Source organism: Neopelma chrysocephalum, unplaced genomic scaffold (genome assembly GCF_003984885.1).
Source record: "Neopelma chrysocephalum unplaced genomic scaffold, ASM398488v2 Primary Assembly neopelma1_124, whole genome shotgun sequence".
Taxonomy (NCBI): Eukaryota; Metazoa; Chordata; class Aves; order Passeriformes; family Pipridae; genus Neopelma; species Neopelma chrysocephalum.
In genome coordinates this window covers 2,382,773-2,398,783 of record NW_020897786.1, presented here as the reverse complement: position 1 = coordinate 2,398,783, position 16,011 = coordinate 2,382,773, and the positions used below count along the sequence as shown (strand labels likewise).

Sequence of the window (16,011 nt, the reverse complement as noted above, 5' to 3'; positions counted from 1 at the left end):
TCCTCCCAACACAAAGGATTGGAAAACACAGCCCTGCTCCATTACTGCTTATGGACATCAGTGTCACAGCCCTGCTCCCCCGGCTCTGGGGACGGGCAGGGGAACTGGCTATAAAACCACAACTGGTCCTTGGGAAGAAAAGTCAAAACTCCTCTTGGTGCCATGCAGGGCCTAGGGCACTGCAGGAGGTGCATTTGGTGTTGGTGGGAGACTCACCCTGGCCTGGGGCTGCTCTTGGCAAGGCGTCTGGGAAGTGCCTCTGTGGTGAGAAAGTGAGCGCTTGCCAGGTACAGAACTGGACAGATCAAGAAGTCAAGATTTTGCATTCCAACTATCTATAGGAAATAGGGTTTTTTATTATTTCAAGTTTTCATAAAAATCCATAATTATTGAAATCAAAGTTACAGAAGAAAGTTCGTAACTTTTTATTGATTTTATTTCTTTTTACTTTCTTTTCCCCCCCCACCCTGTTGTTTTTCCCCTCTCAGAGTTATATCTGACACTAGAGTCCATCAGACAAAGTCCTTACAAACACAGGAGTCCTGAAGACATCGGATGAATGTTTTCCTGGTATAAAGAAGAAGAGGAGGAGAAAGAGGTGGTGACAGTGTGGGTGCAGTGGGTTTGGACAAGGGGCGGAGGGCATGGTGGAAGGAGAGAGGTCGGTATGTTTGTAGCACTGTTTGTTAATTATTTTTTATTTGTTCATTTTTTTTCTTTAAAAAAACCCAACAAAACAACACCATTATTATTTGCAAATTGTTGCCTGGCTAAATCATTTTCATATTGAACTTGCGCGGCGCGTCGGCAGAGCTGATGCCCGCGTCAGACTTCCGTGGCACGTACTCGATTTCAATATTGTGCTTGGTGTTGCCTTTCCCCCGGCTCCACAGGAAGAGGAGCACCAGACAGAAGAGCACGACACCCAGGAAGGAGATGAAGCCCATGGTGGTGGCGATGATGAGAGTCTTGATGTCAAAGGGGAAAGGCACGGTGGCGCGCGTGCTGTTGGCATCGCTCTCGTTGGGCTGGTTGGAGATGAATGCAAAGGTCTTGTTGGGCTGGTGGGGCCAGTCTGGGGAGTAGCTGCGCACGTGCAGGTGGGCCAGCATGGTGTCATTGCCACCCGCGTTGCTGGCGATGCATAGGTAGGTGCCATTGTCCTGGATCTGGGCGTAGCGCACCTCCAGCGTGCCGTCAGGGAAGACAGTGAGCCGCCCGTTGGTTTTGGTAGAGATGAGGTGCTTCCGGGGGGAGAGCCACATGATGGTGGGCGGCGGGTCCCCATCTGCCCGGCAGACAAAGTGGACGGTGTGGCCTTCGTCCACGAAGATCTGCTGAGGTTTGCGGTCCCGTATCCGTGCTCGGCGGCAGGTGAAGTAGTTGGGCAGGAGGACGTCAGGGAAGTCTTTGAACTCCTTGCCCTGGACAAACTCAGGGGTGGAGCAGGTGGGCTGCTGCTTGTTGAAGTTCAACCTCCATCGCCGCCGGAAAACCCAGAGCAGCCGACAGTCGCAGGCTAAGGGGTTGTTGTCGAGGATGAGTGTCTCCAGGTTGCCCACCGAATGGAAAGCTGACTCCTCCAGGGTGGTCAGCAGGTTCCCTGACACATTCAGGATGCGCAGGTAGTTGAGGCCACGGAAGGCGAAGGGCTCAACTGTGGTGAGCTGCCCTCCCACCAGCTGGATCTCCTGGAGCCTGAGCAGGTCATGGAGCATTGAGCCCTCGATGGTGACGATGGGATTGTAGGACAGGTTCAGGAATCGGAGGTAAACCAAGTGCCTCACTGACACATACGGGATGGACGTCAGGTTGCAGTGGGTGATGGACAAGGAGGTCAGGTTCAACCCGTAGAGGCAGTTGGATGTCATAGTATCCAGGTAGGGCCAGTGTGAGATCTCGAGGACCTTGAGCCGGTACAGCCTCTTGAATGAGTAATCCCGGATGGTGTTGATGTTCAGATGGCGCAGCCGCAGCACAATCAAGCCGTGAAGGTGAGACAGTGCCTCCGTGGGGATGGAGGTTAGGTTGCATTTCTCCAGGGTCAGCTGCTCCAGGCTGTTGAGGCCACTGAAGGCCCGGTGGGAGATGTAGACAAGGTCGTTGTCCCCCACCTCCAAAGACTTCAGGTTGTACAAGTCCTGGAACATGTAGTCTAGGAGGATCACAATTTTGTTCTCACTAATGTCTAGCTTGGTAAGGTTGCTGAGTCCAGTAAACACCCCCAAGGGGATCAGCTTGAGTCTGTTACTCCTGAGCCCCAGCGTCCTGAGGTTGAAGAGGTTGTTGAAAGCCCCAGGTTCAATGGCACTGATAATGTTCTCGTTTAGCTCTAGCTCCTCCAGGTGAGGGTAGTTGGCAAATTCATCCTGGTTGAGTGTCTTGATGCGGTTCTTGCCCAAGTCCAGCAGCCTGGTCTCAGTCGGGATCCCTTCTGGCACAACCATGAACCGCTTGCGGTGGCACAGGACAGCGCGCTCCTGGGCAGAGCACTCGCAGCGCGGCGGGCAGCCCGTGGCGGAGCCGGACAGGATGGATCCCAGCATCAGGAGGAGAATCGGCTGCCAGCAGGCCAGGATTGGGCTGCGCATACTCGCCTCCCCAGCTACCATCCTATCTCTCACCTGCAGGTAACAGGGGGGAGAGAAACAGCGAGGTGGACATGAGCGAAAGACGGGCACGGCCACAGCGAAAGGTTTTACTGTCCTGGCAGAGATGACAGTAAGGGGAAGGGCATGGCCAATGCAGAGCAGAGGTTCTAATTTTCCAGTTGAAATCCAGCCCTTTGGCTACAAGACCATCCCTCCTCCCCACCCCCCGACTTTCCACTTGCTGATTGAACGTGCACAGACTTTTGAGTGGAAAGCCTTGAGGAATCTGTGTCAGACAGCTTCCTCGGCTTCTTAAAAAAAATAATTTAATATGAAACACATCTATCTACATCCTATTTTAAGCTCTTGAAATTATTCCGTTCCCTGTAGATGGAGCCTGAATATAAAGGCTGCTTTGCAAACACAGAGTAGCTGAGCACGGGATCGAGCATCTGGGGGAACCCTGCTTGGGGTCGGCCATGGTGACATCTCTGTGGGCACTACCCCTCTTCCTCTGTGCTCCCCCATGGGCAGAGCAGCTGCTCTCCATGTGTGCCCCCAGGGCCAGTCCCTTGCCTCCTACCGTGCCAGGTTGCAAGGGCAGACCCACACCATCCCCCCCGAGACACAGCAACCGGTCAGACACTGTCTGCAGAGTGCACTGGAGCCTGAACTCAGGTCCAAGGGGGCTGTGGGGCACGGGGAGGCTGCCTGGTCTCAGCTGGGAAAGACCCAGCCTCCTGCTGCCTTCCCTGGGGAGGGCTGGGAGACCTCCCCGGGGAGTTCCTGGTCTGGCTTGTGCCCCAGCCCAGAGCCCTCCCAGCCCACTGGCAGGCAGAACCAGACACTCCCTGTCACACTGCCTCTGTTGCATTTATTTCCTTATTCAAGCTATTGTGAGGAATCAAATCACATTAATATTCTATATTAGATCTAAGACTACTCCAGCCCATGTTTATATCTATTGTTATGTTACTCTCTGCGCTGCTCCCACTAATGCTATTTATGGCTATCGCCGAACACACCCAATCCATTACTTCCACTGGCTCCATTTGTATCCATCACTGTATATCCTGTACATTACTTTCCCTGCTCAGCACTATTTATGGGGCTGGTACACGTTCTGTGCATTCCTGTTATTGCATCTGCTCATATTCAGCATTTCATACAGATATATGACCCAAGGATAACTTTTGTTCCCCAAAAATTATTCAAAATTTCTTTGCACGATGCAAGGATGGAAGATGATGGACTGGCCATAAAAATGTCCACCAGCACCATCAGGGAAACCACTAGCCTTGGCACGATGGGCTGTGAAGGCCTGGAATCCCCACAGAAACCCTCTGTGGTTTCCTCCCAGTTCGCTATCCTACTCCATCCCTTTTCCTCGCTCCCTCTGCAGTGTGGCTGCTCACTGGGGACCCCACTGAGCACATCACCTGCAATGTGAAGAGGTGCAGGGGTGGGAGCTGATCCCACCAGCTCCCCTGGCAGTGGTGCCGAGGTCCCTCCTGCTGGCCCCAGGCCAGCATGTCCCAGTCCAGTGGAAACATTTTTAGTGGCATTGCTTGGGTCTGGGCCAGGCTGCAAAGAGTCATTTGCCGTGTACTTACAATCCATCATCTCCCATGTCATCACCTCCCTGGTGTTGGGCAGCTGTACAGAGACGAGTGGGGCTGCTGCTACTGTCGAAATGCCACTGGGGTGGGGTTGGGGCCAGGGCCCGCTGTGGGGATGTGCAGGTGCCATGGAGCCAGGATGGCACCCTGGTTGGCACATGGATTTCCTCCCTAGCCTCGTGCTGCAGCCCCAGCTGGGGCTGAGCTGCCAGGGGGTCCTTGTGCCTCCTCTCCCTGTGGCCGGGAGCTTCTCAGGGCACTGCTCTTCCACCCGCTTGTAAACGTGCTCTGGGTCCCGCAGCCTCCGTCAGCCTGTGTTCCTCAGAAACCAATTCCTGTTCCTCGCAGCCGTGGTGAGAGAGCCATCAAAGACAGCAAAACACGGCGTGCAAAACAAAATACAGTCTGAGGGGCTTAATTATAGCAGGGCTGAAACCACTCAGCTCATTAGTGTGCCAGGCACTGGCCTTATTTGGCTGTGTGCTGGGCCAAAACCTCTGCTCTGCCTGCACGTGCCACTGTGTGCTGGTCCCCGCTGGGCATGGGGAAGGGGGAGAGCTGAATTCTGCACCCCAAGCTCCCCTGGGCCCAATCCTGTCTCTCCACCAGCAGGAAGGGGATTGCACCTCCAGCACCTTTGGTTCATTGCTGTCATCCCTGCTCCGGCCTCGGCAGAGCCAAAGCTGTGCAGTGTTGATGAGTACAATATAAGCAAAGAGGCGACGGATGAATGAAGCAGAATCTGTGAGGTGTTACCGAGGAGCGCAGCCCGACTGCGCAGAATTAAAGTCTAGACACACCTCACATGTTATTAGTTCTCAGCTAAATTTAAATCCGTGATAAATACAATCCCCGACAAAAACATCCGTAATCTTAATAGCCAGAGTCACAGAAGAGCTTTGGGAGAAAGACAATAAATAAGCTGGAAAATTCTGAGCTAAGATGAGCTTTAAATCACTTCTGGTTCCCATTTACCTCTGCCTGATTTGGAGAGGAATAGTTGTGCCTCAAGGTGAGGTGGATATTAAGAGATGCCCTTCTGAAAATGACTGAAAGTGTGATTTTTATGTGAGCTGTGGGTCAACAGCCCCTGCGTGCCTTTACAGCCCCCTGCACTGGGGCTGTAGGTGGGGGCTGCAGCTGCCTTGAAGGGCTTGGGTGACTGTGGGGACAGGGCTTGGTGTCACTGGGGGAGAGGGGGTAGTTGCCCCTCCCAGTTGCCACCTGCAAGAAGGGCTTTCCACAAACCCCTCACAGTTACTCTGAGGAGGACCCCGAAACATGTCCAAGCCCCCCTCCAGGGTGGCCAGCCGTGGCCCCAGCACGAGCTGCCAGGCAGGAGCAGGCCGTGACCGTGATGCACAGCCCAGCCTGGGAGAGCTGCAGCCCTCTGGCACGAGCACGGCTCTCCTTCCTCACACACAAAAAAAGAATCGATAAAAAAAGCAGCAGCTGCCAGACTCACTGCCTTTAGGCAACGAGCAAACCCAGCACAGAACTCATGCTCAGAGCCATGGCAGCCACTGACCCTTGTCTTCACCACCTGCTGCCCAGGGCTGAGGGCTCCAAAGTCCAGTCCCTTCCCCCAGGAAGGTGCTGGACTCGGCCAAGAGGCGCAGATGGACGCACTGGAGTGCACTGCCTTGGTGCTAAATACAGCAGGACCTGCTGAGTGTCTCTGGCTGGGCTCAGCACTGGGAGGAAAGATACTATTCTGGGCCAGTGCCTGGAAATGCAGCCCAGGGCTGGGCTGGAGCACTGACATGGGTGGGGTTGGCTCCCTTGTGAGAGGCACGGGCTGCCCTGGTGTGGGAGGAACAGCCCTGGGAAAACCAAAACTGGGTGATGACCCAAAAGGGAGCCCAGGCTTTGCCCCTGGGTGTGCTCCTGAGGATGCCCCAAGGGCTGGGCAGCTGCCTGGCCATGCCCACCACTGTCACCGCTGTCCCTGGGCTGTCCCCTGCTCACCGCCCTCCGAGCAGGGTCGGTGCTCCTCGGCACTGAGAGATCTGCTGCACTGACAGCAAGTGAGTGGCAAAAATGCCTGAGTCATCTCCAAGCCCACCTGGCAGCCATAAATTACCGTGCAGGAGACGTGCACCCTTGAACCAGATGCTTCTGAGAGCATCGAGCGACAACAGGCAATTTAGGACAAAGGGAGCCATATCCCAGCAGGGAGGGGGGGGCCTGCAGTGTTCTGGGGGCTCAGTGTCTCCACCCTGTCCGTCCCCACAGGAGCTGACCTGGTGCTCCCAGCTCCACACAGGAGTGAGCCAGACCCCAGCAGTGCTGGGCATCCTCACTGGGCTATGGTGTAGGTGCGGGTCCAGCCATGGGCTCACCCTGTCTCTGCCCTGATGGCTTCATACAAAGCCAATGACACACAACTCTCAGAGTCCATGCTCTCATCTCTACGCTGCTCCAGCTAAATCAAATTTTATTGAACTCGACTACATTTTAGAGATAAAGACTCCAGGTTTACAAATAAATATTTAACAACCTTTCCTGCTGCTAAAAGAGTTTCTTATCCAGACCCCGGGCTCTGCACTAAGTGTTCCTGTAGCTATCTGCAAAGCGGCAAAACAAAGGGAGCAGCTTTAATTTGCCAAACACGTTCGTGCCCATTTCCTCCTCTCTCCATCATTCCCCTGTGTCCAGCGCGCATTTATGGGCCCTTTTTATTTGCCTCTCCCTTCTCCTCATCCCATCTGCTCCACCTCCTCCTCTTTTCCCACCCAGTCCCCAGAGTGCAGGCATTGGCAGTAGCTGCCCTTCTCCTGACTGCCCAGGCATGGGCAGCAATGGGTGGGAGCATCAGGCAGAGGAGGTGGTTTTCCTCCTGGGATTACTCTGCTCCATGTGGGTGAGAAGAAACCAAAGAGGGAGAGCATAAAGTGAGCCCTGAATGCTGCCAGGGCTGGCTGGTGGGCACAGGGGTGGCTGGTGGGGGCATGAAAACACTACCACAGTGCAGAGGGCTGTCCTGTGTCCTGGCCTGTCCCCAGATGCTCCAGAAGCAGCACAGGAGGGTGAAAGAATGGGGGAGGAACAGGCAGAAGACAAGAAGGACCTCTCAGGGTGGTGGGGACACATGAGCAGGTCGTGCAAGGCAGAGAACCGTGGCTGGTAAGGCAGAGAGGAGACCACTCCCAGCCCCACCAGCTGCCCAGGCTCACTGCTCCCCTCGCCCACAGGAAGGCACAGCTCTCTAGCTGGGAGCTCTTGCTCAGCCTCTTGAAGTATCTGCTTTCAGCTGCTCTGAGGCGGGAGCCTGGAATAGGTGTGCTGCAACCTGATCTGTTCTGGCAGTTGCTTTGAGACTGGAAAGGAGCACGAAGAAATATTGAAGATGCAAATCCCCTTCCGGCACTGACACTGCCCGGCTGGCACCACATCCCAGGCATGGCTGGCCCATGGGACTGCCCTGCAAAGGCATTTCCTCATGGAAACAGGCTCTGCCATCCAAAACATGGTGTCCCCAGCACCACAGTAAGTCAGGGAGGCACCAAGCCAAAGGGAAAGAAGAGCAGAAAAAAAAGGAAGGGGATGCTCATGTGAGGAGAAGGGCTCTCACATGGGCTGAGGGGCTGGGATGCTGTAAAAGGGAATCTTTGGCTCAGCTGTCCACTGGTTTAGCTCTGGGCTGTGGATCTCCCTGATCCCATGCAGGGACTGCTATGTACAGCAGGGGGGCAACTGGCAGTGGCCCAGAGGCAACCTGGAGAGTGGCTTTCAGGCTCAGCAGGCGAGTTATTGAAGCAATGGAAAGGAGATCCCAGTTGTCTCTGCAGGATGCTGAAGCTCAGGACAGTTTTTGCTGTTTCTTGCTGTGATCACATCTGTGCAAGAGCTGCTCACCCTCCTCACACCTTTGCTCCCTCGTTTTGAACATCTCTCCTCTCTTGCTGCACATGCTTCAGCGCCCCATCAGCAAAGAAATCATCCTGACAAGGGATCAATAAGTAATTGTGAAGGCAGTTGTGGATGCCGGTGGTGTAAAGCCCTGAGCCAGCACGAGACAAACAAGGAGGATGAGGGTGCAGCACAGTGTGGAGCTGGGGCTCATGGCCAGCCATGCTCCCCTACTCATGGGCAGAGGTGGCTGGGACATGGACTGGCCACTGCTGCCACAGCCACTGCCAGGGGATGGTTCAGTGCTTCCCAGGTCAGGTGAGCCTGGAGGAGGCTCTTTTTTTCCTGCTTATGAGCCAGAGAGCAGGAGAGTTGTGTTTGCCAGCAGAATAGCTCCCATGGATTGGCCTTGGGACTCCAGCACCGGAGATTTTTAGGGCTGGATCAGCAGGAGAGAGCTGGAGACTGGTGAGCGCTGGGGAGGACATCCACCAGCTAGTTGAATGGGGCTTCTCCTTTTTCTTTCTTTATTTTGGCAAATTTCCTTGGGATTCCCATCTCTGTGGATGTGGGCTGGGTCCCCAGGATGTTTTAGGTGCTCACTGAAGGTACCCAGCTCAGCAGGCACTCTGATCAGTGAGCATTGGGTAAAGGAGGCTCCAGCATAGCGTGAGGGTCTCTAGATGGTTCTTCTTCCCTGTCTGTGAGAAAGGTGAGAAAAGGGGATGGAAAAACCCCAGGCTCTTCTTAGGGCTATGAAAATGCATCGAAGAGGTGAAAGAAAGTGCAATGAGTGTCTGCTGGGGGAGCTGCCAGGGTCACAATGACATTGCAAAGGCATCTCCTGTGCTTTGCCCTGATGTGCCCATGACCCAAATGCCTCCTGTGCTTCATTGAGCTGCCTTGAAGCACCCCAAGCAGTCCCAGCACCAGTGAGGGCCCTGCAGAGGGCCCTACCTGGGCAGCAGCAGTGGGTTTGGGGCTGGCACAGCCCAGGCAGGCTGTCCTGCCCGGGAGCTCTGTGTGCCCCTGTGCTGCCACAGTGCTGCTGAATCAGCCCGAGCCCAGCTGCACGGAGCCTGTGCTGGACCCCGCGCCAGTGTCAGCCCAGGACACCACCTGACATGGCACAAAAGCGGCTGCTACAAAGTCACTGCACTGCCAGAGTGCCCCTTCTCCGGGTCAGGAGCAGATGGCAGCGCTGTATGGGCTGGCCCTGATGGCTGCTCTGGTGACAGGGGCTTCCCGCTCCTCCAGCCCAGGCTCCAGCCCCCGCGGATGGTCCCTGGGCTGTGGCCAGTGCCAGTGTCCCGGCTCTGCCAGGCTGAGACACTGCTCCTGCCCACCCACAAACCACACTCGAGGGCACCAGGAAGGGCAAACTGCACCCTCCCACTGCTTCCAGCCCTTCCCCTCCAGCCACCAGCCTCTGCCCAAAGGCATCCCATGGCTCTGCAGCTCCCCAGAGCTCTGCTCAGTGCCCAGGGCAAGGCTGGGGCACCATCAACTCCAGCAGCAGAAAGCCAGGACCAGAAGCAGAGATGTGGGAACCCCCCAGTGCCTCCTGCCCTCTTTTAGCCAGGGCTGCCTAAGCAGGACAGCAAATGCCAAACCAGCCCAACACCCTGGTCCCACAAGCCATCAGGGGACAGTGCTGAGGCTTTGGGATGTGACCCCTCTAATTGCCACCAGTCCAAGCCCCTCTGTCCCTACTGCATCCCTGCCACTGCTCAAAGGTGGAAACCCCAGATCAAAGTCCCAAAGGCAAGGGAACAGCAAGCCCAGGGGCCGGTCACATTCCTTACGTTTAACTTAAGCTCAGACTGTACTTACAGCACAACTCAGCTTCCCAGGCCACATCCCCTGAATGCCCCTACAACCAGCGCAGGACACCAAGTACAAGGGCTGCTCCAGAGCACTGCGTCTTCCCCGGAAACCTTTGGGATAGTGGCAAGACAACTTCAAAGGACGCACAGTGTCAGCTTCGCTGACCTCAGGGAAACCTGTTGATTTACCTCCCTTTAGGACCCGCCCTGATATTTTTATACTGCTGCCTAAAATAAGCGGCCTTGGAAGCCTTTGAGAGAGGCTGAGTGCAGCCCAGACCCAGTTCTCTCCATTCACTCGTTCCCACAAGCCAGGTCTCTCTCTCTCTTTCTTTCTCTCCCCCTCCCAGTTATTATTAAGTTTTGTTCACATAATCACAAATTTAGCGCCGCAGGAATTTCCAGAGAGAGAGAAGTGGAGAAAAAAGGGAGGCAAAGAAAGCATGAGCGATGGCAAACACGGAGAGAAGATTCCTCTTCCCAGCCTGGCTTTCTCTGGGCTGGTTTTACATGTATAATTTCTTTTTTTCTTTCCCCCTTTCTCACTTGTTTGATTTTTGCATTATTTATGGCTTGTCTTCAGGGCCGGTATTTGCTGTTATTGTTTCATTCAGCAATAAAATGGATTAGATAAAAACAACAAACTGTGCTGAGGTGCAGCTGAACCCGCCTGTCCTGCAGCCAGCTGAACCCACGGAACGGGGGAGAGCAGGCGAGGGACTGCCAGCCCTTCCCAGCCCAAACCCCTGCAGGAAGGGAGGTGCTTTGGGATATGGCCTGAGCAGGATTTGGGCTCCAGGTGCTGCCAGCCCTGCTGATACAAATCCTTGGCAGGTACAGGGCTGTGCAAAGCACAGTTTAATCCCCAGGAGAAGGGGTGTCGGCACGCTGGCAGACTCATCCAAGCCTCAGCCTTTTCTGCCTTCCAGCACCCGCTGAGCCTGTGGGCATGGAAAAAAAGAGGGATGCCATGGGGATGGAGTGGCTCCCCACTGCCCTCAACAGAGGGCAGCTTTGGGGGTGGGTTTGCAGTGTTTTGCTTGAGATGAAACCGATTCTTTCTGCCCCTTCCTCCTCTCCCAGTGCTGTGAATAATAACATGGAGCCTGCACTCTGAGAACAAAAGTAATCACAGGGAAACACAGTGCATCGGAATGCAATCGGAAATGCAAGGCCGGGGCTTCCATTTCCCTCTACCTTCTCTACGGCTTCCCATTGAAAAGGATAAACAGACTGAGCACAAATCAGTTTAATGGCAGCACCTAATGGCAGCGCAATTTCATGTTTCCCAGAGCGAATTGCACCTCAGGCCTAAGCAGCAGGCTGGCTCTGTGGGAAGGCCACCACATAGCACAGCCCCAGACAAGTGCTGGGGGTCCCCAGGTGCCCTCAGCAGCAGCACTGAAACAGCTGGTTCACCGGGGCACAAGAGGGGCTGGTGTCCCTCTCCGGCCTTGGGGGTGCCCATGGGCTGTTGCATGCCTGACTCCCAAAAGAAAAGAGGTGTCCCTGTGGGTGTCCCTCACACCCCTGAGGTCCTCGGACCCACTGGGAGCCTGTGGAGTGCTGTGCCTTGCTCTGTGGTACAGCACACAACCCACTGGCCAGGGGAGCCACGGGACAGCGCTCCCCGTAATGAGCTTGGTGGGGAAAGGCTGGGTTCAGGGATGGGAGGGAGAGGTTTGGCTGCTGGAAGGTAGGAAGCACCTCCAGAGTTCTCGAGCTTCGCTCGCCACCCCCAGGTTGCCTCTGAGGTCTAAATCAGTTGTTTCCCATTTCACACTTGACATCTCAAATCCAAACAAAGAGCTGAAAGAATAGATCACGTCAAAATATTTCTGCTTCTCCCTCCTACGAGAATTCCCCATCAGAGACCAATCCAATTAAGGTGCTGGTTATGAAATTAACCATAATTACTAGAGTGATATTTAATGTTTTGCATTCTGATGAAGAAACAGAATGGAAATGACAAAAAAAATAATAATTGTGGGTCCTACTGAGATAACTAAGAGCAATTTAGGCTGGGGAGGGAAAGGGTTGCCAGGGGAACAAGGGCTGTGTGGGGTGGCGGGGGCTGGGCTGTGTCATGGACACTCATCCCAGGGCTGGGCTGGGTGCTCATGGGCACATCCCTCAGGGAGCCATGGCCAGCCTGTCTCCCTGAGCAGGGGTCAGCCCAGCCTGATAGCTGCCACAGGTATTTTGCTATTTGAGCATTCCTTGGACAGTGTTAGACCACAGGACCCATGTCCCAGGAGGCACAGCCCAGTCCTGCACCTCCTGACCCTGTCCCTGCTTCCTGTGGGGACCCTCTGGCTCACCCACAGGACTGTCCCCAGCTCAGGACACAGATCCCAGCCCTGGGACAAAGGACAAAAGTGCTTTAGTGGGCAAAGCCTTTGGCCTCTGTTCCTCTGGAGCCCAGGAGAGGCATGTCCATGTGTGGACACGTGTCCATTGCAGGATGCTGATGCAGTGACTGGCTGACTGGCTCACAGAGATACGAGAATAAAATGATGGACAAAAACATGCAGGATGGTTAAACAGAACTGTTTCTGTGCTTAACCATGAGAACGATCAAAACCAAGCCAAGCTCCCCAGCCCCTGCAAGAGGGTTGCTGACCTGCTGCCCCACCTGATCCGTGCTCAGATAGGAGGTGCTGTTTGGATGTGTACAGGACATGGAGGGCACGAGATGGTGGCCAAGATGTTGGCAAGGCCAGAGGGAGGACTGAGATGCTGGTGGGGCTCATGGCAGGGCTCCCCCCAACATGGCCATGCTGCTGTCAGTGCACCAATACACTCCACACATCCCAGGGCACAGCAGGGCCCAGAGGGGTCCCGTTAGTCACTCCTGATTGCTGCTGCTGAAAGGTGGGAATCACTCAGGTCTCGCCTCAGCACATGGTTGCTGGGCTCATGCTGGGCAATCCTCCCACTGTCCCCCCTTCCCGAGCCAGACAGAGTAACCTGCTGCCCTCAGGGATGGAGGAAGCTGTCCAGGCTAAAGAGGAGATGAGGCTCTTGGAGGCATTTATCATCATTTATTCAATTGCCTGGGTCAAGCTGACAATTAACGCTGCTCAGACACGGCCACCTCTGTGACCCAGCTTCCTCCTGGCTCACAGAGACAAGAGGGCAGAGGCCACACTGTGCTGCTGACAGGGAAAGCACTGAGAAGGGGGGATTATGGCTGGTGTTTGCCCCCTACCCCAAGCCAGCCCTGTCCTCAGATACCCCTTTCTCTCTCCGTATCACACATGCCCTGACATTGCCCAACAGGCTGCAGGTTCAAACAGCCACTGACACTGGCTGTGGGTAAGGCACGTACCCAGGAAGGGTCACAGGCAGCTGGGACACATGGCGGAGGCACAGGGACCTCTCTCCCTGCAGCCATTCCCTGCCATAAGCTCCAGTTTTTACTCACCCGGATGGAGAGAGAGAAAGGGGAAAAGAACTGACTCAGAAGGAAATTGAGGCCGCAGCCTTCTGTTGCTTTCTCCCTTTGTTTTTCTTGGGTTGTTTGATTTGAGTTAAGCATTTGTAGCCCTTTTCTCTCTCATCCCAGTCCTCCCTGCTACCTGACAAGCTCTTCTGGCTCTTTTCCCACCAAAGGTGCTCATGCCAGGATGAACCCTGCTTGGGGTTCAGCAGAGAATGGAGCAGAGCTGCTGACTCAGTGTATGGGGTGCGCTGGAAAGACAGGCAAACATTCGCCCTCACCAAGCCATGCCTCAACCTGCACCACCAGCTGTGCCCTCTGAACCACCAGCAGGGTGGGCACTGGTGAGTGTGGGGACACTGAGCTCACGTTAGCCTGGACCAGGGCAGGAGAGCCCATATGAGCCAGTGGCACCACTGACACCCATATCAGGGCCAGCACCGCTCCAGGACGCAGCTCAAGGGGCCACAAGCCCAAGGGCTGGCAGGACTCGGCTCAGGTGACACGGAAAAGTGTCTTTCCAGCAGTTTTCACACCTGAAGCTTCATAACAGAGTTGGTGGAAATGTGTTTTCCGCATGGACATTCACAGAGATGTGCCCATTTCCAACCCTGCCTCGAGGGGATGGGGTCCCACCTCCAGCCCTGACACTGGTGTCACCCCACAGCTGTCACAGCAGCAGCCAGCAGTCGTCCAACACACCTCATCAAACCCCAAGGGGTTCTGTTGTGTTTTATAATTCAACAACTGTAATTACACTACAATCGTGATGTTATTATAAAGTGATTTATCAATCCGTGAAATAAAACCTCAAGTTGGAGGATTTTATACTTGTTACATACATGGAGCAGCACAAACTTCAGCAGCACTACAGTGGCTGTGTTAAGCAGGACACCAAAGGAACCAGAAGTCCTTCAGTGATGCTGTTAACCTTCCAGTGATAGGAAACCGTGGTAATTAGAGGTATCAGAGAGTAATTACGTTACAGGTGTAGAGTAGCTGCAGCACATTACAGTGTTACAGCAGTATAGCCATTTGTTTAGTAATTAAGCCCTCCACAAAAAGGCCTGGAAAACCTGATTCTTCCCCAGGAGCTGTAAACTCAGCTCCACTGTCTCCCCCAGTCGCTTCCTGCCCATCCTGTGAGACCCAGTGAGAGCTGGGGCTGCCTGAGCACTGGTGTGGGCATCTGCAGGAAGACATGGAGGCTTTAGCCCAGGGACACATTTCTCTCTCAGCCTTGCTCATCAGCTGAGAGCTGCAGAGACCCCCTCTCCTTCATGGCATTCAGTGATCCAGTGATTCAGCCAACGGGATCCAGGAAGGAGCCAGGAGCAGCAGGTGAGAAGGCACGGTCAACCCAGACATCTCAACTCTCCGAGTCCCAGCCCACTCTGCTGGGATGGTCAGAGAGCTGAGTGGGGCTTCAGCAGGAGCCAGGGGCCCAGGGGAAGGGATGGGGAGGAAGGTGGGGGAGAAAGGTTTGGGCAGTGATGCTGACGTGGGGCTGGGATAGATGCCATTGGGATGAGCATGGGCTGGGATATCTGGTGATGGGCTGGGAATAACTGCCTTTGGGGTGGGGTTGGGCTGGGATAGGTGTGGTGAGCTAGGGATGGGCTGGAATAGCTGCTGGGGGGTGGGAATGGGCTGGAATAGCTGCTGGGGGGTGGGGATGGGCTGGGATAGCTGCTGTGGGGTGGGGATGGGCTGGGCAACCCCAGGGCAGTCCATACAGCCCCCATGCCAGGGGGAATGGAGGGAGGCACGGCGACAGCGCTGCTTCACAGCCGCCTCTGGCAGGCATGAAGGTCAGGTCAGGGCTGCTGCAAGTGGCAGAGCAGCCAGGAGAGGGTTAAGACTGGCAGGAGAGCTGGGATGGGGCTCTGGAAGGGATATCATTGCAGAGCCAGAGCCGGGCTCTGGAAGGTGGTTCAGAGGAAGGGGAGATGGAGGGAGAAGGACATCCATGGAGTGGGGCTGTTCCTGGGAATCCCTGAACTGCTCTGCCCCACGCTCCCCCCTCGAGCCGAGATCCCGGAGAAGCAGCAGGGCTGTCACACCGATCCCCTGCTGCTCGGTGTCACACCGATCCCCCCAGTCGCTCGGTGGAAAGGGCGTTTGCTGGGAAGGACCGTGGATGCCGATTGCTGGGGTGGCAGCTGGGGCAGGGACAGGCGGAGAGAGGCAGCCGAGCCTCAGCGATGCCAACCAGCCCAAGCAGACCCGATCCGACCAGTGCCCACGCTCACCCACTATCCCTCCCTCCTCATGCAAATCGCTTTCACAGCACCAACACTCCAATTCTTTCTCAGAGGTGGCACATCCAGCACCTGGAGCGAGCCATGCCTCTACCCTTCACTTGGGCTATTTATACATCCAAGGCGCAAGGTGAAAAATCCAATAACCTACACACGGTATCGGGGAGCAACAAGCTCTGGCACTGCCCGGGAGGGCTCCCAGATCCCTTCTGCCAGCAGGCTCCTGGTCATCCTCGAAATCCACACTTGCCCTGCGAAGCCCCTTTAACATTAACCCCTTCTTTTTTCTGCCAGACACAAACTGAGGGCTGAGCCCACGCCGGCAGCTTAACCCCGTCCAGCATCTCCAATTCTCTGGGCGGGCTCCCGGCTCCGGGGCGTGGGGCTGAGCCCAGGCAGGGGGACCCTTCAGTGCCCCTA

General features: G+C 55.3%; 1 protein-coding gene across 2 annotated transcripts in view; it reads right to left on the bottom strand.

Annotated features, from left to right (window-relative positions):
- Positions 1–336: 336 nt before the first annotated feature.
- The window catches only part of LINGO1 (leucine rich repeat and Ig domain containing 1), a 152,390-nt gene continuing 136,715 nt past the window's right edge, over positions 337–16,011 (bottom strand). For both annotated transcript variants that reach the window (XM_027698027.1, XM_027698028.1), the window contains one exon: positions 337–2,624. In XM_027698027.1, coding sequence (XP_027553828.1) covers positions 771–2,612 — 1,842 coding nt within the window. In that variant the 5' untranslated portion in view covers positions 2,613–2,624 and the 3' untranslated portion in view covers positions 337–770. The remainder of the gene's footprint in view (positions 2,625–16,011) is intronic.